Here is a 22,811-nt window from a genome sequence, read left to right as displayed (position 1 = left end):
ACGCACAATCCCCAAGGTAGAAGAAACATGTCAGAGCTGGTTTCTTATATTGAACAGGATGTAGACATCAGCATACGCAACCTCGACCTTTCAGATTTCAAGTTGGAAACAGTTGTTACGCTCTGACTTTGCCAAAATGGCAAAAGCATCGTTTCCTCGCTGTCCGCACACCGCGCTGGAGTTTTGCTGCGCTTCATTATTGCACTCAGCAGAATTTGGCATCGGGACTGGATTCTTTATCCCTTCTTTTGTACGCTGAGGTCTTGTAAATTCTGGCCTAACTGAAGGGCTGCGATAAACGTCTTAATAGCCTCGTGTCTATCACGGTTTGAAACTGCCCTCTAGGGCACTGCAACAGAATAGTGCAGAGCAGCATCTTACCTGCTCTCGTATACCCTTTTTCCTTTCCATACCCACCTTACCCGTGTCATATCTATCAGGGAGGGCTAATACAGAATTACTCCATTAGTCCTACGCAAGGTAAGAGAAAATAGCACAGCCCAGTGCTGCTGGACTGGTATAAAAGAGATTGTAATCCAGAGCAGAACCTGTATCTTCAACTGCCTGTTACACAATGACGTGATTCTTGGGCATTCCTGAGAAAAGCTATACAAATTCAAAAACCACCACTCTGAGTTAGGATTTAAGACCTATAACATTGAATACATCTCAGTATCATTTTGAAACAGTAGCAGATAGACAGGTCACAGCTATTTTGTTGCTTGTTGCATAGAAAGCGTGTTACGCAGAGGATTGGACGACAGCTGCATCTGAAACTTCAGGAAAGGAATATAAATAAACCAAATTTTTCATAAAGACACCAAGCAGTCAATTCTTTTGGGAGAAAATGTACTTCAAAATGAGCTTTAGGACACCATAATTAATGCTTGAGTGAGGAAGGAATTATTATAATCGTCTTCTCATACTATCATCTAACATACAATACCTGTTTTGAAATTCTGTGCCATGCTCAAGTTGCTTGCTGTTTTGAAGGTTCACACTTACAAAGAAGCTAAACTGACAGCATCTAGCCCATTAGTGAAGGTTTATCCTTATAAATTCCTCCTACAAAGTCAGACAATCTACTCAAAGGGCAATTTGTATACTTCTATTTGTTGCTGGCAACTACAGCGCCAGAATTCCAGAATATTTCCATCCCTGCTGCATGTGGATGGGTGTGGAAAAAGAAAGAGTTGACAGCACTGACAAGTATGATGATTTGGATATTAATTTTACAGTAAGCATTATTTCCTTTGCATTGCATTACCAAACTACTTTGCTGCTGGATGACATTCTGTGTGTGCACGTGTGCAGTGGATGCTCTGGTAGTAATTGAAATTTGAAGTTAAAGAAGGTGGCTTACCTTGTGTTGTCCCGTCTTGTCCCATGAGACATTTCATGGCCCTGATGATTTGCTCTGCCACGGGTGGACACATAGATGTGGCGTACACAGCACTGTGAGAATGAGTTCGTAAAAAGTCCACAAGGTCCTTACACAAGCAAAACAAAGCATGAATGAGCTTTGAGCTGGCCAAACAGCAGATCTCCCTCTTAACTACTGCAGGAGTGAGAACACGCAAAAGGAAGAGGACGTTTCACCAGTTATTGGTTTGCTTTCTTGGCTGCTGCTGTTAATGCATGGCCTGAAGAAACATCAGGCAGGTGTAAATACTTTACCATATAAGTAGGGCAATTACAGCTGAAACAAAGGTCTGGAATAGAACAATGTTTACTTCTGTGCTTAGACTTACTATAAAGGAGCCAAAATCATTTAGAGACCAATGAACAGCTGCACTTAAAGCACAGCTCAGTTCCTCTCTGGGAATGAAGGAAAGCCTACATGACTACATGACATCAGTACAGTTTCTCTGCCACAAGAAGTAACCCAGGAAAAGCAACCTTACCAGGATCTATCTTTAGCTATTAACATATAAATTTCTTTCAATTGAAACTTCCCATCAGTGTGGCAGGGACAATCATGTTAGAGTTGATATAGTTACTTTAACATTTCCTTGTATAACTAAGAGAACAATCTGTGCTCCTAGAAGAAGCATTGCTGCACTGTAGGCATGTCTAAAGCACCAGTAACTCGCCTGAATCCAGGGACACTGTTGGAATTCAGCGCTTGATTAAGACCATCATTGTTATGACAGCTTATACCTCCCAGTACAAAGTATCAGAGTACAGTTACCACACTAAAAGCTGAATGCATGATAGTGAGAAAGGGATGAGGCCCGCTTGAAAACTACCTTTGATAAAAAATATCACCAGAAAAACCCTGAAAGTAACACAAATTATTGCTAAAAAAGCTGTATGAGTCTGTGCCGTAAGTCCAATGCTAAGGATAGGATTTACCTAACCTTATACAGGCTATGCATTGCTGTATTGCACTTGTAAACCTAAGGGTTTGACCAAATAGCTGAGAAAGCTTCTGTGCTCTAGCTGATGCAGAATAAACAGTGCTACAGTGAGTTTTTGGCTGCAGAAATGAATGTAAGTGTGCTTAGTGTGTTGGGTGAGCAGCTGCTACCAAGGCCCGGAAGCCTGAGGCAAAGCTTAGTGATACGCACAGGCGTGAAAAGAGCAACCCACTTTCGTTTAACAAAACTTCCAAGGATTAAATGATGAATTACTTCAGACTGCTTTTCCCAGGTCTAGGCTTTCCATAATTTATACCTACATTAGCCACATTGTCTTTGGTAAGAGTTAAACCTTCAGATACAAATTCAGGAAGCAAAGGAAACAAAGAAAATTGATTCTTGATGTATTATGATAGCCTGCTTTGAGATCTTCAGGGGCAAAACCAAAAAAGACATTAAGAAATATACTCTTTATACTTTCTTATAGTCCTTTTATTCTACTCAAGTGCTACCCTTATTAATGTTATCCTGACAACAACCATATGGGCTGTCTAAACAGGCTTCCTACTCATTCAGCAAACTACTTAAAAATACATTCATCAGGATATGAAAAGGGTAAATAATCAGCAACCACTTGATATCTCTGTCAAGCAGCAAAACTGATGACATTTCACAATGGTGCTGATTATGCTTTCTCTTCTTCTATAGCCCCAGTTAAAACAAGCTCAGCTCTACTTTTTGTTGACATCTGTTGTTGGCAAGAAGTTGTTTTATTAATGTACGCAGAGCAACTGAGGACACGGATTTTACTATTGCAAAAGGCCCTCAGTGACCCTCTTTCTCCATCCTCCTAAAAAACGCAACTATGACAATCCCCAACTGTTTAGGAATTTTATTATCGGTGGATGAAACTGTGGCTTTAATCTCTCAATATTGCTCCACAAATTGTTTACAAATGTGAAACAAAGTAACAAGCAGTCTGCATGCAAATTAATGTAGTGAAATATATTTAGCCAACCACAACGTGTCTAAACATTTCCAAGACAAACAACAATCATCAGGGTGGCACAGAAATACCCTAACCAAGCAAATTACATAATATGAACATTAGACAAAAATAAGAAAGTCTGACTGTTTGATGTGCATTTGCGATCCAGACAAAAATGGCCCTAACTTTAGAATAGTGCTTCTGTAAGGCAGTCTATGCGAAAAGATGATGAACTATATCATACATGATAAAGAAGGTACTTCCCCCACCTTGATGTTAAAACGTTTGTGCTTTCCTTTTACCTTTTTGCCAGCTATGTATCCTCCAGCTGCACCAAAGCTCTTTGTGAACGTTCCCATTAATACGTCAACATCATCAGGACTCATACCGAAGTATTCCACAACTCCTCGGCCCGTTGCTCCCACCGCACCGATGCTGTGAGCTTCGTCCAAGTAGAGGTAGGCTTTGTATTTCTTCTTCAAGGAGACTATCTCTGGCAGGCGCACGATGGACCCTTCCATGCTGTGGATGGAGAGAATCGTGGATGAACAACAAATCCTGTACTCTCTTTCTCTTTAAGATACTGCCAGAAAATATAGGCATTAATTGCCTTACTCCATGAAAGATCTTCTGGAACCTCAATTTGTACTTACAGTTCAAAGAAAAATTGCAACTCTTTCCCATCTGCAGGTTAGTATAAAACAGTTAAACAGTTTTAGAAGTCAAGCAATCAAAACCAGTCAAAAAGTCTTTGAACATTTCCAAATTTTCAACATGCCAGAAAAGAGAAGGAAAGGATAACGCAAGGGGGAGATACTCACCCAAAGCAGCATGTTACAATTCGCTACAAAACAAGTATTGTAATGAATTACAAGTAACCACTATAATTCAGTCTGGTCCCTGCTTATTTCATCGTCAGCTATTGTGGCAACATTTGGGGGTAACAGCTCTAGAGCAAATTACTCTGGTGCAGAGGAGCTGGGTCTAACACACCCAAGAGATGGGCCACATGAAATGCACAGATGGTGCCATAACTCTAAGCAGCTCCAGTCTTCAGAGGGGATGGAATCGGTGATTAGAATAGGGAGCTCAAAGCCACTCTAGCCAATTACTGCTCCCAGTATGTACTTTTTAGGAAATGCAGCCTGCTACCTAACACTCAAAAGGCAAAATGTTTCCATTATTTTTCTTTTTCCTTTCTTACAGCCATGCAGGAAAAGAAAATATACTGAACTTGCTGTGAAGACTGTTATGTCTTGAAAACCTTTGTGAGATAACGCAGCTATGCTTGGATGTGCTCGGATGGACTCAGTATTCATTTCATAATGAGTGAAACATGCTCTCTTCTACTAGGTGTAGTAAGCAGGTCTTTAAATGCTAAATACTTCCTATCAAACACAAAGCGAGTGCACTGTATATGCCAGGAAAACCAGTGCTCTGTGGCTAAGGTGTATCTGACTGCAAATGCTACAAGAGCTTCAGGTAAACAGAAACATCGAGTTTGTTCCCAAATAACATGTACAAATGAGCAGTGCAATCAACACAACTTCTTGGGCAATTCTTAGATCCTGGACTGGTGGCTTTCACAGATTGTTTTATTGCCACTCCAGCTGCACTATGCAGCTGTAAGTTTGGAACCACAAAAGGAGCGGGATTGCTTTTAGCACTTGGGAGATTTCTGACAATTTTAGTCCTTCTTCATCCTTTGGTCTCCTGAGTAAGACCGGAAACAGCTTAGTCTCCAGTTTTGAAGGAGACCTGCCCATAGGCAAGTCTCCATTAGTTTGAAAGAACAGCACAGGGGAGCGGCCATGGACAAGGGTTGCCTGTGCTGTTCATACTGGGAGGTTCAGGCCTGGCTGTGTGTGCCTGGAGGCATATATTTGGATGTCAGGTGACTGCTAGCAAATCTTGCCCTTCTGTCTTGCCCAGCCATAGAAGAGGCAGCTGTGGGGCTGTCTATCGGCACTGCAATCTCTTGCAGCAGAGAAGGGTGGGCTTTTAGTCTGGAGAAGAGGAGGCTGAGGGGAGACCTCATCGCCCTCTACAACTCCCTGAAAGGAGGGTGCAGAGAGCTGGGGATGAGTCTCTTGAACCAAGGAACAAGCGATAGGACAAGAGGGAATGGCCTCAAGTTGCGCCCGGGAAGGTTTAGACTGACTCTTAGGAAGTATTTCTTTCCAGAAGGGGTTGTTGGGCGTTGGAATGGGCTGCCCAGGGCAGTGGTGGAGTCCCCATCCTTGGAGGGGTTTAAGAGTCGGGTTGACCTAGCGCTGAGGGATCTGGTGGAGTTGGGAACCGTCAATGTTAGGTTAATGGTTGGACTAGGTGATCTTCAAGGTCTTTTCCAACCGAGATGATTCTGTGATTCTGTACTGCAAGCTTCTGAAGACTGAGCTTTCTCACTTTTCCCAAATGGCACTTGGCAGGCGGGGGAGAAGCAACTTGAACCACCACAGCTACTTCCCTAATAAATACGGAGGCAGAGCCCACAGTCCTCACATAGCCCAGAGTCAAAGTGTTTGTCAGCTGAGAATTATACTGAGACACTGGGTGCGCTTGGGCATGCAGCTGTGTACGTGCTAGGGATGGCAGCTTTCGGCTGCACCTGTCTGGTCAGCCTGCAGGTTGGCTATATAGTCAGAGAGTGAGAGTGGTGCCAAGGAGCACCTCTGCAGAGGGAAGTGAATAGGCATCCCACCCTCCATCTCCCAGCAATACTTGGGCCAGCTAGGCAGAGAAGGACAACAATAGTTTTTCCACATTTACACGGATATCGTTAGAGTTACTGGCTCATGGAGATTCAGATGGAAGAGACAGCATTTATCTTCAAAAAGACAAGATTAAAAACAGTGAATTAAAAATACAGAGCTTGATTTGCTGTATATGTGTGGAATGGAAGCAAAGTTGTTGCTGAATCCAAGACTACATAAAGCTGGTACGTGACTGTTGCAAGATTTAACCATTAAGAAGATTTAATGAAAACTTTTCTTACTTGTCTGAGTAGGAGATTTCCCTTTGAACTCTAAGCTGTTTAGGAAAACACGGCACTTATATTCAGTTTCAGTGTTGATTTACTGCTCTTGAAAGATGCTAGCTGACATAAATGTTATAATAGTTGGCACAGATCCTAACATGGCCTTGAAATGTCCATGGAGTAGAAAAAGCGCTGCTGGTTTCGTGTACATTTTCTGTGCTGCCATTCAGACAGGCCTCAGCCCTCCTGATGGCAGAGATGAGAGCTGTTTTGCTGCCTACTTTGTTCTTGGTCTCTCTTTTGACGCTGGGAGATCGTTTGTGATATGAACACTGCTCTGTTTAGAATTGCTCCAAGATAAAGCTCACTTCACGTAACCCCTTGGGTAGCCCAAATGGAAAGTTTACTGAATCCGTCAGTAAATATTGATGTCAACTGAGTTTGAACCAGAGGGCCAGAAGAGAACTGTAATCGTTCTGTCTCAGTCTGGTTGTGTCACTTTTACAAAGCTATTGATCTGTTTCCAGATCTGCTCAAGCACACAGGGCACGTCGAAAAAGCTGGATGGAGACAAGCATAAGCTGGCTCTGCCCTGGCCAGACATTCTCATTACGTGGTATTACATCCTGTCTTGTAGCAAAAATTATGAGCTTGGTGGCAGGGATGTAAAACTTCTAGATTGCAGATGACCCTCATTTCCCTTGTTCGGTGGGCAGACACAAAATCTTTCTTCAGTACACACTCAGTTTGAATCTACTTCAAGATGTAAGGAGATAATCCAAAATTTTGGGATCACGGAATTTTGAAGCTTGATTCAATCCCTACCAAACCACTGAGATTTTTCCTGATGCAGCTGATGAATTGTGGAGCCATGTGCTTTGAGAGACAGGAGGTGCACACTTGTGCTGGTCCCTTCGCTTGGAACACAAGCTTGCTTCTGACAGGATACTGATGGTTTTTGTCCAGTTTATTTTGAAACTTCTTGGGAAAAGAGATTTCTACATCCTACTATGGTACCACAGTTTCAATTTTTTTTTCTGTAAGGAAAATTAATTTACCGATATTCAACCTGTTATCTTCTTCATAACTGCATCATTCAACGTCTCTAAACATGCCTTATAGTACCACTATCCTTTCAACATTTGAAAACTTTATCTGTTCCTCTTTCAGGCTAGCTTGTAATTGGGAAAATCCCTCCTTTTCTGACCTGTTACTCCCAAGACGTATGCATTCCATTTTAATGTTTACTTTAGGTATTGTTTTCATACATAAATCTTGCACATTCATACAACGAACCCTGTTTTGTAGTTTAGAGCAGTAGTTTTAAGGAAGCCTTCCAATCCTGCCCTCAAATACAATCCCATACACTGAAAGGATAGAAATGTTAACGTTTAATGCTGGTCTCTGGCCAAAGACATTAAATGTTACCCCATTCTTTTCTGGAAGTCCAGTCACTTAATCCCAGGATATAAAAAATAACCCTGATAAATTTCCCATGGTATTGGCATTGAATCCCAAGGAACTTCTAATGCACATGAAAAGGCACTGGACAATATCTAACTGATCAGAGAGCTATTTTCTTAGCTGGAGGGGAAAATACCCAAATTAAATCAAAAGCAGGGAAAAAACAAATGAAAACCAATCTGGCTTGATCAGTTTCTGGTGCCGCATAACTCCTGCCCTGGGCCTCGGCCTGTCTGACTCCTAGGTAAATATGTGTGCAAGAGAGAAGAAGCCTACTACAAACCATGTAAGAACACAGTAACTGATTAATCCTGAACTGGAAATGGTAGAAGCCAAGGAAAACATTAGCTGGAATTTAAATAATAGAAATATGATTTAGCAAGTCAGTTTAACTTGTGCCCTGGATACTGCCAAAACTTGTTCATGCTTTCTGTACTGAAGATTGATGGCTTCATGGTCTCTCTCAGTTTGGAACACAAATGGAATATATTTGCTCTTAGGCTAGTCCAAGTTAAGAACCAGCTTTCACTAGTAGTTACATTTACTTCTGATGATTTTTTTTTCTTTTTAAAACAATAGAGACATTAAAAAGCAAACAAACATATACTTACTGCTATTTATTTGACATGTAGCTCAAGTGTTTCCCAAGTTGAGGGGCCAATTCTGCCTTCAGTTGTAAGCATGCAAAATCTGCGGCCTATAGTTTCAAACACAGGTCTGATTTCCAGAAACGCTCATGTTGGCTAACAATGACCCTTTTCAAATTTTGCCAGCTGGTAAGTCCAGGCTTATGCACAGTGTAAACACTTTAACATACTCCTAATGGAAATAGGAGGCAATTTTTTTTCCATACCATCAACTATGGTTGGACTATGGTGTCCTATATAACAATATTTTTTTAAAGAAGGAAATCTTAGTGTTTCTTTTGCATCTCTGGAAAAAGCATTTTGGTAAAAATTTGCCAAGCCAAACTTGCAAGTCAATATATTTTAACTTGGAGAATGGCTCTGACCAAGTTATTTAAATTCTGTATTAGTTATCCCTGAAGCATAACTTAAGTCCTTTAAGGCAAAAAAAAAAAAAAAAAAAAAGCAAGCAGTATTAACTATTGTAAGAAGAATACATTAACAGCACTCTACCTTCTCTTAAACTCTCTAGATGAATGTTAATTTGGCATCTGGCAGATCTTCAGGAAAACTAACATTAGCCAATATGGAGTTGGAAAATTTTAGTCTCTTTCAAAAATCATGGGCCAAGAAAAGAAAGAACATGCACACAGAAAGAGTATTTCTAATATTTCTTTCTCCAGCTTTTCTTTTGCATATGAAATGTTGTTAGCTACTTACTGGATTAGACTACATGGCCTGTGAGTCTGTTCCCAGCAGTGCTGTAGGGACAGATCAGCTGCGTGTGTCTCGGGCTGGCAGCGATGGCAGGGATACAACACAGTGGGGTGTGGTGGTATTCTCCCTCAAGTCAGAGCAGACTTGCTTTGCAACCAAACCACAATCTTCAATTTCTGATCTGCTTAGACTATGAAAACAACTAACCAACCAACCTAGCTACTGCTAGGGCTAGCTTCCAATGAGAGATTATTAGAGAGCTGAGCTTTGTGTTTCTTTTACTTTATGCCTTTCACAAGCATAGACACTCAGGGCATGAGTGGTCTTAACATTATTTAGCCCTTATGGGGCTGAAGGAACTTTACGGTTCCTTTTTAGTGAGGTTCTCTGAGGTTTAACAGGTTTTTATTTTGCATTCCAACAGAAGGTTCTTCGAACTTTTGAAAATGAAATCTCCTTTGAAAATGAACTGCAAAACTAGAGGAAAAGAAAACTGTATATCAAATATACACCTGGAAATATAGTTACTGTAGTTGCAAAAATATGACAGTGGGTTTCTCCCACTGCTCAGACCAACCTATGCTTTTGTGTCACCAGTCTACCTTCTTGCTCCCTAGTGGTCAATATCCAGGGTAAAGGATTTAAAAGTGAACAAAGCTCAGCAGCTGGAGCATTTTCTGCAGGCCATGTGACCGATGGGAATATTTGTCAGTAAAATGTTGGTGGTCCACTTAAATTCTGCATGATCAAAGCCCTTAAATCTGAGCTTTCTTTTAGTAGTGCCAAGCTATGTTTATTTGCAGTTTTACTCTGTTTATTCTGGTTGAAAGGAGATGTTCAGCCTGCTTTGGATCAGCTGATCTGCTGCCGACCTGTTTCAAATCTGACTGACAGGTGTTTAGATAAGGACTGATTTGTTCTCTTTGCAGATGGAAAATGTTAAGTAAAAAGAAAGCACTGACAACTATGAAGTTGTGATGACATAAGATCGTAAAAGATTCCTTATGAAAAATGTTAATCAGCAAAACTGTGTTAGCATTTCTCAATAAAAGGGCCCAACCAGACTGGCTGTATTTCAGCAACACATGATATGATCCCTACATATAAAGTTTAATGCTGCTTTTATAAACCATGTCACATCCTATGAACGAGTAATTCTGGTTCCCTTCTCTCTGGTACAGGTGTCGTTACTTCCAAACCTACCCTTCCCCGACTCCCCCTCCTCTCATCATTGCTACAGTAGCCTTGCCTAGATCCCTGCAAACCCTCTTGCTGTTCAGATCCCTGCTTCTTCAGCCCTCTCCCTCTCTTCATGATCTCTACCTCTCCCTGCTTCAGCTCCTTGTCCACCAGTGACTCCCCCTCCATGTCATCCACCAGCCCCATGGCTGCCTCCTCAGAAAACTTCTCCTGACTTGAGTGGTGGCCAGGATGAAGCCCAGGATGGTGAGCCTGGCTGGTGTTTCTACTTTTCTGATCAAGTCTAGTGATGGTTTGTCTTTCTGGTGGGGTGTAAGATGCACCACACTAGTGAATCGGAGCTGTCTGACTAGGATGCTCTATAATTACATGGTATTATTGATGCTGATATTATCTGATGTATTCTCAAAGGCACTTCTCTCATTCAAATTCCTCCATGGACTGGGGCTACATGAAATTCCACTATATAATTCTTTGAAAGTCAGTCTTTTAATTGTTCTTCCTGTTAAAGTGCGAGTCCATTAGATCCAGCATTAATTACTAGAAAGGTGCTGTTATCACTTGGCCTATGTTGAGTTTTTAGATTCCAGCAGCCGGGTAAGAACTGGGCACACAGAACTTAATTAGTTCTGCGTAGTTGTCTTTTGATCTGCCCGTGCATAACAAATAACTCCAGAAAACTCAGCTTACTCACTTAGTAAAACTCCTCACCTACTATAGCTCCATGAATTTTATCACATACACCAGCTGATGATCTGTCTTGCTCTCACAGTACATCTCCCACTCCACCGTGATTTGCTAAATCAACATTCAGAACAACGCACAGGATCTAACTGGAGCAAGTTACACCAGGGCTTAGACGACATAATGGAAATCAACATATTTATAAGATCACAGAATGTTATTGTAACCTTCACTCTCATTAAGATTTCTCTCAGATGCCTAGAGTCAATGTTCGCTTCCCTCAATATATCATTCTGTCCTCAGAAATGATAAAGAGTACTCACGATTCCAAAACACAAACATACCTGTAAATGCCCTCCACGAGGATGATAATTTTTCTCCATGCTCTGTGGCTTCGAGGCTGCCCATATATTATTGCATCTCTCAGCAACTTCTCAAGGCTCTGCATATCTTTATTTAAAAATAAGAAGAAGGAGGAAGGAAAAACATTAACAAGGATTTTTCTAACAAACTTTTGATTTTCCACTGGGCACTATTTTTGCCTATACAGAAAAAGACAACATTAAGAAAATGTGTCCCGAAGATAAGCTTCCTTCATTAGTAGGCAAGAGCCAATGATTTAATTGGCCTGAATGCTATCTAGTGACAAAGGCAGTTACAAAAAGCTTCCAGTTATGCACCTTATCTGTGGAACTTCTAGAAATTCTTGGCATACATTTTATTTAAAGGTAGAAGGGAACCACTTTGCTTAAGTACTGAGGCTAACTGCCAGCAGTTCTCTGTATGGGTTGCTGTTACTCATATCTCAAGGCTTCCAAATAGTGAGTTTTTGGTTGCTTTCTGTCGTGGTTTAAACCTGGCTGGCAGCCAGACACCACGAAGCTTCTCACTCACCCTCCCCAGGGGATGGGGGAGAGAATTGGAGGCATAAAGGTAAGGAGACATGTAGGTGAGATAAAAACAATTTAATAATTGAAATGAAATAAAAAAATAATAACAGTGATAATAGTAATTGTAATAATATAATATATAAACAAGTAATGCACAATGCGATTGCTCACCACCTGCTGACCGATGCCCAGCCCGTTCCCAGCTAGCGATCCCAGAGAGGAGAAAATGTCGAAACCGCAATCCCGGAAGAGAGAGAGAGCTTTCCGGCCAACCCTCATCTATCTACTGAGCATGACGTTGTATGATATGGAATATTCCATTGGCCAATTTGGGTCTGTTGCTCTGGCTCTTCTCCCTTCCAGCTTCTCGTGTACCTGCGCACTAGCAGGATGTGGGAAGTTGAAAAGTCCTTGATTTCTTAGCAACAACTAAGGACATCAGAATATTATCATCATTCTTCTCGTATCAAATCCCATACTGAATCCAAAACACAGCACTCTTCTAGCTACTAAGAAGAAAAATTAACTCTATCCCAGCCGAAACCAGGACACTTTCCAACATCACCATAAGCTCATGAAAAATATGCACTGCTTCAGCAAAGGTTTGGTTCGGGCTGTGTGATGCATGTCAGGATGGCGGTAAGAGAAATCTTGTCCTTCTCAAGAAGGAAAGTGAGTGAAAGATTGCTGATGAGAGAGGGAGAGACAAGTGGGTACAAGCACATGGCATGGATACACTAATTTGGTGCCAAAATGTTTGGCACTGGTGGGACTTTGACATAAGGAGGCCTGGAAAAATGTTAGAAACTTAGCTGCTTTCTCAAGGGCTGAGTGTGGATAATCTAATACAATTCTTGAAGGAAAGTTTTGAAAACCATGGAAAAAACAAGCAAAACCATCACAGGAAAAAGGGTCAGACCAAATCTGACTCTCAATGCAGAATTAAAATCTAACCAGCATTCTGGTGTCTCCACATGAATGAACACTCTCCAGAATGAATTATTCTGGCACTTTTTAGCAATCTAGATCTACATTTAAAAATGTTTTTCAAAGAACATCTTACAGAGACTTGTAATACCCCAAGGAACACTACAGATCAGCTCAAATTATGGGCTGAGAAAATCAATGGCATTTTTTCATGATATAACCCCACTGTTTCAACCACACATCTTAATGCAGTTATTATAACCTTCTAAAATAGTACAAAGCTAATCTTTAAAATATAATTGTCCCAAGTGAAGAAAGTACACCTTAGATATATTAATATTGACCTATAGCCTGGTTTCTGCCTGACTGGCACCAGGCCATTTGCACGGTAACTGTCCATCATGAATGTCCTGTGACCTGAGAGATGGCGAGTTTATGATGTGAACCCTTCCATCCTGATACTCTCACCTCTTGCTAGTACCGTTTACTGATGTCGGTGAAAGATAAATTTTTCAGAAACACTTTGCCACTCTGCACCTTACCATGTAATCTTTTGACCTAGCAAGACCTTGCCATAATTTGCGAAGCACAAAACATGCATTAAGTTGCCCCTTATTTCAATGGTACAATCATCTGCACGGCTCAGTGAGCTCTGAGATGGAAATGCTATTATGAAGAATGCAATGTAGACAGCACAGTTTCCACTAGATGGCAATCAAGGAAATAAAAGTTCCTTGGTGCTTTAAAAGGGGAATTTATAAACCAGCTGAGCATTTGCAGCACATGCATATTTCATAGAACTGCTCACCTTCTCCTTTGTTTTGAGTAGATAATATTCAGAAATCCTCTTACGTTCTGAGCATTAACAGATTCCCCAGGATGACAGAAAACTCAGTCACTCAAAGTAAAATCTGGGTGACCCCTTTTCTCCACTGATTTATTTCATTGTCATCTAAATCCTTTCGGGACCTTTGAAACCCTCTGAATCACCCAGGGTCTTTCAATTCAGTATTCTCTCTATGTGTCAGTCCAGATTGGTTCTAGACTCCAGGAAAGTCACTTTGCTCATCCCTCCAGGCTAAAAGCAAGTCTTGAAGATTCAGTTATTTTAACATACATCCACATGAAGAAAAAAAGAGGACAGGATAGAGAAGTGAAATGTATATAACTTTAACAGAGCTGTTTAAAAAATACATGGATGTGAATAACTCCTCTGTTGAAACTAGCGTGGAACATAAGACCACAGATAGGGAACCTCTCCAAGGGATGAGCTTGCCTGTCTTTACACATGACACAGTCCTGCTGTAGTACAGGCTAAGGACATGTCTGTTTGCAGGATCAGGGCTTCTTACTTTGGTTTTGATGTCTCATTCTGGAAAACATGTATGTGTGACCCCTTCTTAGGCCTGTAACAGTCAACACATAATTTGTTTAGGTGCTAATGAATTCTATTGACCTTTTTTACTCTGTGCTTGTAATGCCTCATTTGGAAAGGGGAAACTGGGATGAAGAGAAAATCTGTTCCCTTTAATCTTCCCCCCAAAAGGCTGCTTCTGTTATTCGAAGTGAAGATGCAGTGCTCCCTATATGCTTGTGCTCAGACTTTCCAAAGTGGGATATACTGAATGCCAGTGCAACCCCATGTGACTTTCTGATATCGAATTATTTGCTCATTAAATATAGTTAGACTGTGAAATGAAACACTGAGACATTGAGATGATGAGTTGCACAAGTCCATCTTGAATAACCAGTTACGGGGAAAATAACTGTCCTTCTTTGTTTGACCATCACCAGCCCAAGCTTTTCAGCGGTAATGGCTAACAACCATTCACCAGCCCAGGAGGTGGTGTTAAGAATTTCACTTGATTAATTAGTCAAAGCACAACCAAATCCACCCTTGCCTCACCTTCCACCTATGGCATATTGTCTAGATATGGAGGATAAAGTCTCCTAAGCAGGGACAGTGCATCTCTTAGGTTTTTTAGAATTGAATATAGACTTGTAATCCCTGTTTGGGATCCTTCAGAGTTACTTCAACAGAAATACCAACAGCACAAACTGCCAGTGGGTTGAAGGGAGCCTGGACCTGGGCAGGAAGCCATGTGTCATGCTGCCTCCAGTGCAGGTGGGACTCCAGGCTCCTGGAGGGGCCCCTGCCCTCTCCCAGGCACGCTCAGTGCCTCCTCACAGGGAGACTCGGCGTCTCCACCCCTCATCCTTACATTGCAATGCCGGGGATGTCATCACCATTCCTCTGCGTGGGCTGGAAATCTCCTGCACGATGTCAGCTGAATCATTTTTAATTAAACAAGCTACTACTACCCTTATCACATTCTTTCCTTCACCTTGTGTTTGCCACTCTCATTTTCAGTTTCTCCCATTTTGCACCCTCATGCAAGTTCATACAGACTTTGTGGCTACCTGTCCCTTCTCAGCTTCTCATGCTACCACCTTTCCCCTGCTGCAGTGCATCTGCTGCAGCATCCACCTCCTCCTCTCTGGTGGTGACACCTACCCCCTGCTGGTACCTTTCCTTGTCACTGGCCTTCTGTGGGTGACTCAAGTGGCTACCTCCAATGCTGTCCCTCCTTGCAGATCCCTAAAGCAACAAAGGGTTTTGTTGATCCAAACAGTAACTGTAGGACTGTAGAAGGTGGGTTTCATTCTAGTGAAAATTAGTGTCTGAAAAGTCCCTGGCTGCTGGCACAGCTCTGAACAGCAAAAGCATCTCTAGAGTCGTTTCCCTGAAATCACAGCTTTGAATATCTTCATTTGGAATGGGGTGGTGGGAGTGGTGATGACTGCAGCCACAGTGACAATCTGAGACTCCCCTCCCTGCCCCTCGATAAACATGTATCTCTGTGAAAGTAAAGAGCACTCACTCAGGAAACTTCCTCTACACTTGGCAAGTCAGACATGACTTTCTCCAATCAGAGAGGGCAAATGCAGACACAGCATGCTAGAAGCAGGATATTCCAGTCTTCTCTCTGTGGCAGCGTCTGTATGTGTCACAGGGAAATACATGCCAAACTGGATTAAGCTGCGGTCCACCTATCTGGTGCAATAATCTTGTCTCTGATAGTGGCCAGAGGCTTCAAGGAGGACAAAACCTTAGTGGGTAATGTGCCTTTCATCCTGCTCTGAAATAGCTATAACACTGCCCTCCCTTCTTGAATTCAAGGGCCACTAACACCTTTGGAAAAAAAATAAATAAAGTAAGGAACATCTTGCACTAAGCCACTGCAAACTCTGCTTTTTTGCAACCAAAGAGAATTTTTGCTAATTTTTACCTGTTCATTTATCTCTGTTGTTTCCCCCCTATTTTATTTGCTTGCTTGCTTAAAGACATGCACTTACAGTTTTCCACTTCTTTTTTCTCTTCTTTCCTTCTTTTTTTGCTAGAGAATATATTTGCACTGAAAGGTAAGGGCCTTCTGCTGTCTAAAAGTTCTTTCAGTGTTAACTACAACTTCTCCAGGTAGCTGTGTTTTCTCTTTAAGGTGTCCTCATGGCACACATATCTGAACTCCAAAGCATTAATTTGACTGAGTAGACTGAGAAATGCCAGTTGGATTAACATAAATTCACAGCAGTTGTCCAAGCAGGAAACTATATTTTGTATGGAAACCTGAACAGCTCACACCTGCATGACACACTTCTGTCATCAACCACCTGATTTGTGAGTACCCAAAAAACCCCTTACTACTTTCACAACACTCTGAAAAGGTGCGTAAGGAGGAGCTAGGAATGCACTACTGTGATTCCCATTTCAGATGTGGATTCAAGCACCAGATTAGAGGCCAGATTTTCATCTAACCAAGGTGCTTGGTTGTGCCTTGCAATTGCCTGCCCTCCTCGTAGTATCACTTGTTCTGATTGCATGTTGATGTGCCCTCGCAATGAAGAGAACTGGAAAATTTTTTTCCACATGGCCTGATTTCTGTGCATAGTCACGACATTCCCACAGACTGCTCACGCTGTTTAGATTTTCAGTTGAAAATCTAAACCTGAAAATGTGACTGCAATTGAGTTGTTTGATGCTATATGGGAAAAATGTAGTAGAATTAGAAGGAATAAACAAATCCTAAGCCTTGTACAGCACCTTCTTATACAGGCTGATACGAACAGAATTCACTTGGATGAAGTTAGAGTAACACACTCATCCATCCACTGAACGAACAGAAATAGTCTTTCACTTGATAGCCGTATAAGACCCAAAACTGCTGCACCTGATGCCAATACAAGACCCAGAACTGCTGTGACAGAAAACTCTTGATAAAATCACAAGCTGATTAATGGTTAGCTATTTGGGTTTGCTTTTCAAGTTTTATTGGAAGGGTCAAGGCATTTTGGCTAATATTTAACCAAGATAAAAGTCAGAGGTTCTGAAAAAGTGCTTTAAAATATATGGTATTAATAAAAGATTTTCTTAGAAATGAAAAAGAGCAGGTGATAAGTCAATCTCTCCCTGGGCCAGGAAATAAAAACATCCAAGATTGTAGTCCCCATATAGCTGAAGGACCCCCATGCTGGCCACGTGGGGAGGGTGGAAGAGGGTCCCTGGAGCCCAGGCCTGGTAAGGGTAACATCAGACTCCTGGCACAAAACTAACCAAGGCAAGGCCGCTACTGCCACAGAGGCAGGGAGATGTTTTAGCCTCCCACCTTTCTCCCACTGCATACGAGCTGTTGGACCGTGCTGCTGGCTGCATTTCAAGTGTAGAATTGCAGCTCTTCTCTAGCTCCCCAAACAAGTCACTGCCTGGGGAATGGCAGCTTGAATGGTGCTCACACCACAGCAGGGGAGACAAAAGACAGGTGCTTTATGGGCAGGTCAGAATGATTTTAGCCCATTAAAAGCAGTACTGAATAAATTTAGGACTGCTCAGGTCCCAAAATTAAAAAAAAATAAAAAAAATAAAAAAATCCCCCTACACCCGTTCCTCGGAGCAGGGGCTCCAGGGAGCTGAGCTTTGCTGCTAGCACCCACAAAAACTCACAAGTCCCTGGAACAGAGAAAGTCCTTTAAAAGCCAAATACTCCATGGCACACTGCGTGACCTTGGCAGGGTGAAGACTAGCAATAGTGCTAACGAGAGCCCACAGAAAGGGAATGCCCTGTTCAGTAGTTTTTAGTTATAGGGCTGAAATGGAGTATTCTCCTAAATTTTTCTCACGTAGATGATCTGTGGGTGTGTGCCTGTGCATTTGTGTGCCTGTGCATTTCTCTCAGCCCAGGCCATTTCTCTCAGGCCTGTAAATTCCTGTCTGTTTACAAGGAAGGGATTGTTCACTGGCAGGCAGGATGCAGGGCACATTCCTATGTCCAAATAAAAATGTACTTATAGGTCCACAGCACATTTTTGTTCTATTATTCACCTTATGGGTTGAAAACCTTCTCATACACCTGTGCAATGTTTTTGTCAAAAAGGAGAAACATCTCTAGGTGCCTTTTATTTTACTTAGGAGAAGCAGACAGGTCTAACAATTTCATCTGTTCTAGAAAACCATTCAGATATTTTGTGGAAAGTGTAACGCCTAGGACAGCTACCCACTTAATGAAATAGAATTTCATTAACTTGTGTAAGAATAAAATTATATTATACATAATTAAGGTAATAGGTAGAGATTACTTCTTGGCTTACTAATGAAATAAGCACAATTATTTACTTTTGTGTAATGACAAATAGATCCAGTATTACAGATTATATGCTTTGAAACAACACAGAATTTTACAGAGTTAGCTACAGCATAGCTTTTGAAAGACGAATGTACTTCAGTAGCAAGTTTAAAATGGCAGGTTTTACTCCCTTTTCTGAACTATTTTTATCGTAGAACACATTTTCCTATAATTTTTATTTTAAAAATAGTTTTTCCATAACAGGGGGTAAAAAAGGAGGGGAGAGAGGTTTACAATGGCAAGCTTGTTAGAAAGGGAGGTTACTAGCACACACCTCTGCATGGTTTTTGTATAATATTAAGGAAGTAGCTGGTTCAGAAAATATAACGTTGCTTCACTAAATTGTTACATAATTATTCCTCCTCATTTTGATAACCATTTATAATAACTGCGACAAACATTCACACCTCACCCTTCTCCCAGTATCTCTTCTACACATGTGCAACCAAGGAAGCTGGAGCCAAAGTAAATATGTTTTAGGCAGTTTTATCAAGGGTATTACACAGCATTCCAAAAGAGGCTGATGTAAGCAACAAGGACCATGGAGAAAAGTCTGCTTTCTCAAGCTGCATTCTAATAGCAAAAGGTTAACTTCAAAATCTACTGCCTGAGTTGAATTGATTTTTGATTCTCCTGCCCAGAAAGCATGTCTCGGGCACTAGTGGTGGTGCCGCTTGGCATCTCTTTTATTATCTTTAGTGTAGAGCAATACTGGGCCAAACAGTATGTATGTGTAACTTGGCATAGCTCCAGAGGAGATGAGCCAACTCTCACCAGCACGCAACTTGGCTTCGTACATACGAGTAAGAATGAAATGTACATTAAGCACTAATCCTCTTTGGGATAGGACTCAGATTTATTCTTTGTTTCTGCACCTTGCTGGAGAACTGTTCCAACTGCTCATCAGAGGGCCCTAACCAAGCCTTTGACACAGCAACATCCTCTGGTTGATGCCCAGGGCCAAGCTCTTTAAAGGGTCATTGATTTCCTGATATGAAATGACACACGTCAATCCCCTGTTCTTGGAAAGAAGAGGCAGAGGGGATTGCCTTTTTCTACTAGGATACAGAGGAGGATTTTAAAAAGACAAAACACTTTACTACCTGATGCTGAAACTAATGCTTATTAAAGATCTTCAAGTAGTAACTCAAGGTGTAAAGTTTTCTATTCATCCACAGGGCCAGTACAGCATAAGGAATCCTCCTTTTGCATCATGCAGTATGACACGGATAATGGCTTAATTCCCCTGTTCACAAGTATGACAGCAGTGACATACTCTGACAATTTGGGCATGCGTGTGCATGCCTGTATATATGCTATATATCCACACATTAGCAAGAAGGATAATCTGGGACTGTAAGCAACACAGCTCTGATCTAACAAAACAAGGAAGCACCTGCCCAACTGAAAAGACCCCTCCTAACACAAGCTGGAAGTTTTGGTTATGTGTGCCCTTAATTAATTTTCTGTACTGACTTGTATTACACTACTCCCTGACAGATCCGCAGAGAACAAAGCTGTCCACCTTGTTTTGGGTGAAACCGTGCATCCTACAAAGGCAGTCCTGCTGGATTACGCTTTCCACTGCTATCTTCCCCCAGTACACATCCTATTTTCTCTAAAGCAAAAGGCACATATTTACATTCCCGCACAGGTGATTTTAAAAGCTGTTGGTGATGTGTAACTCCTGGGTCTGATTAAGGAAATATTCAAAAGAAAGGACTTTCTAACCACGGAACTCAGAACTGAGAGACTAACAGGGGGCTGAGAGAGAGAGCATGAATGTGTGAAGCTTCTTCACATAAAGTGTCCTCTAAACGCAACTTAGATTTAGACTCAAGGCCTACAAAATTGTGATGACAAAAGTTGACACTCAAATTCCAAACAGTATTTGCATAAGTTTCCACAGTTCATTTTGAAAATAAGTTACGATGATGTCTCAGAAATGGCACACAAGATGGACTTTGGCAAATCAGATCTCTAATCTAGAAAGTAGTGAGTTTTTCCAGAGAAACTTGGATGGGCTTCCACTGATGTTTGCTGAGACCCTTTAAAGGGACTGTCTACATTTTCCAGTGCTGGATTAGTGACTTTTGGACAGGTCACTTTTTTTTCAGATTCACACATTATTCAAAAGAACATCAACCTAAATTTATGATAAGCTCAAGCAGAGGCTGGTTAGGTGTCAGGTTCCTGTGAGCAAAATGAGATACTGGGGGATGGTTAGAGACCAAATTCCTTAAAGCGAGAACAACAGCTCCAAATGATGTCTCCACTGTTTCCCTAGCAGTTGAGAGTAATACACTCCTCAAACTGGAATGTTCTTTGAAATGCTGTGGGAAACAACACAAGCCAGCTGGGCTGCATGCAGTATAGATGGGTGGAGAGGCTGAGAACATTTGGGTTTGGATAGTGAGAGGCCATCCTGCCAGATGTGAAACAAACCTAAGTCTGAATGGGATAAGGCATTGAACAAACCCAGGAAGAGTTGAAAAAAGACTGGTATAGCAACCATCCCTAGGATATCCAGATTTGTGGACGTGAACCAAGTTGGGGTATGCTACAGGCTAATCCATGAATAATTACTTCTGTACAAACATTCAGGTTCAGACGATCTTTAATTATTGAATGATCCTCAGAAATTGCTTCTTGGCCAAATTATGAATAGATATTAATTATAACAACACCTTATATTATAATTATAGTGTGCTTTTCATTCCAACAGATCCTTAGGCCTTTTTATAGCATATGCATAATTCATTTCAGGTCACCTCAGGGCTGAACACAACACTTAATAAAGAGAAGGGACTGTGTTAGCTATTAAAAAAGGTGATCAGAACTCTTTGCTCATTCCTCACCACTTCTCTAGCTTCTTAACCTCTGTTGCAATCACTGCCTGGTGGCAGCAGTGGGGATGGAAAGGGGAATTGCAATTGGGAATATGGGAAAAGAACAAGCTCTTGTCATCAAAGCCAGCCACAATGTCTCTGACAGTAACCACAGCAGCATTAACTAAATAGAAGTTAAAAAGCATCAGTATTTTAGAAAATAATTATATGATTGCAAAGTTAATGTGTGATTTCTATACTAAAATTATACTTTAAAGCATATATTTGGGATGATGCTCTTGATATAACCACCTGCATCTTTGGTATAGCCCCCTGTGAATTCAGCGTAACCATTTCAAAGTAATGCCACATTAATGTAACTGGTTGCACTGAACCTGCTAGAAACAGAGGCAGGAAATATGGAGTACATTTTTGTAAGTACGTTTGTAGTATTTTGGCTATAGTGACAATAAAAATAAAACCTTTATGACAGCACACAGTCATTCAGTGTGTCAAAAAGACAGCAACAAGATTAAGACTCTGGATTTTGAAATTAAGGTCCAACCTGGTGACCCAAATCATGCACAATAGCAATTATACGATTACGGTATTAATTTTTCCCCTTCAGAAATCACTCATAATATTGAACAGTTAATCCTTCTGCCTGGACAAAAGTATTATCTGGGAACTTACAGCAAAGTAAGCATTGATATGAAGTGTTCTTGCCTTTGAGGTGTGAACAACTCTGTCTCTAAATATTTCCAACTTCAATACTCACTATTATGCTTGAAGATTCTAATAGTAGCACCTGAAAGCCTCGCACCAAGAACGAGAGAAGTGTGGTTCAACTCATCACTTAAAATGAGGCAGCCCTGTGGAGAAGGAGTACAATAAGCATCTGCATGAATTTGGAGGCTGTTGACATGCGTGCGTGTGTGTGTCAGCATACACGTGTGTTTGTGAGATAGCACTACACCAATTAAGCTGTAAGTATTAAACATGAACTGGATTTTCTGCCACTTTTCTGAAGGTGCCAGGACGCACTGCAAAGGCAGGCAGAAACTGTGGGATCAGAGTCTCAGGCATTCCCAGGTGGTGCAAAGGGGCCAAATATTTCCTGTAACTGGAAAGTAGTGAGTAACCCTAGTAGAGATTGACTGCTTTATAGTAAAATCAAGTGATGTTGCTTCCTCTACCACCTGTCTACAGTCTATTTTGTGCTATAAGGAAAATGCAGTCACCACCCCATAGATTAAGGCTGCATAACAGTAACGTAAGGAGGAGTGATACTGAAGCTGGACTGACATCAGCACTTTGAGCTGCAGAAATGAGATCGGGACAGATTGATGCCTCAAAAACCTCTATTGAGGTATGAGTGGAGCCTAGGCACTAGGCAGAGTCTTTCTCTGGTAAATGCATATACAGTTCACCTGTAGTATATTTTTCATTAATTAACTCAGCTGAAAACTCTT

The 22,811-nt window shown here is 41.3% G+C and overlaps 1 protein-coding gene across 1 annotated transcript in view; it reads right to left on the bottom strand.

Annotated features, from left to right (window-relative positions):
* SPTLC3 (serine palmitoyltransferase long chain base subunit 3) overlaps positions 1-22,811 on the bottom strand; it is a 99,237-nt gene that overhangs the window by 14,830 nt on the left and 61,596 nt on the right. Inside the window, exons 8-11 of the mRNA XM_074820581.1 lie at positions 22,118-22,211; positions 11,361-11,466; positions 3,651-3,870; positions 1,364-1,490 (exon numbers count right to left, since the gene is read on the bottom strand). Of these exons, the coding sequence (XP_074676682.1) occupies positions 1,364-1,490; positions 3,651-3,870; positions 11,361-11,466; positions 22,118-22,211 (547 nt within the window). The remainder of the gene's footprint in view (positions 1-1,363; positions 1,491-3,650; positions 3,871-11,360; positions 11,467-22,117; positions 22,212-22,811) is intronic.

This window comes from Strix aluco, chromosome 3 (genome assembly GCF_031877795.1).
Source record: "Strix aluco isolate bStrAlu1 chromosome 3, bStrAlu1.hap1, whole genome shotgun sequence".
NCBI lineage: Eukaryota > Metazoa > Chordata > Aves > Strigiformes > Strigidae > Strix > Strix aluco.
Note: the sequence above shows the minus strand (reverse complement) of the source record. Positions and strands in the feature narration are given on the sequence as shown.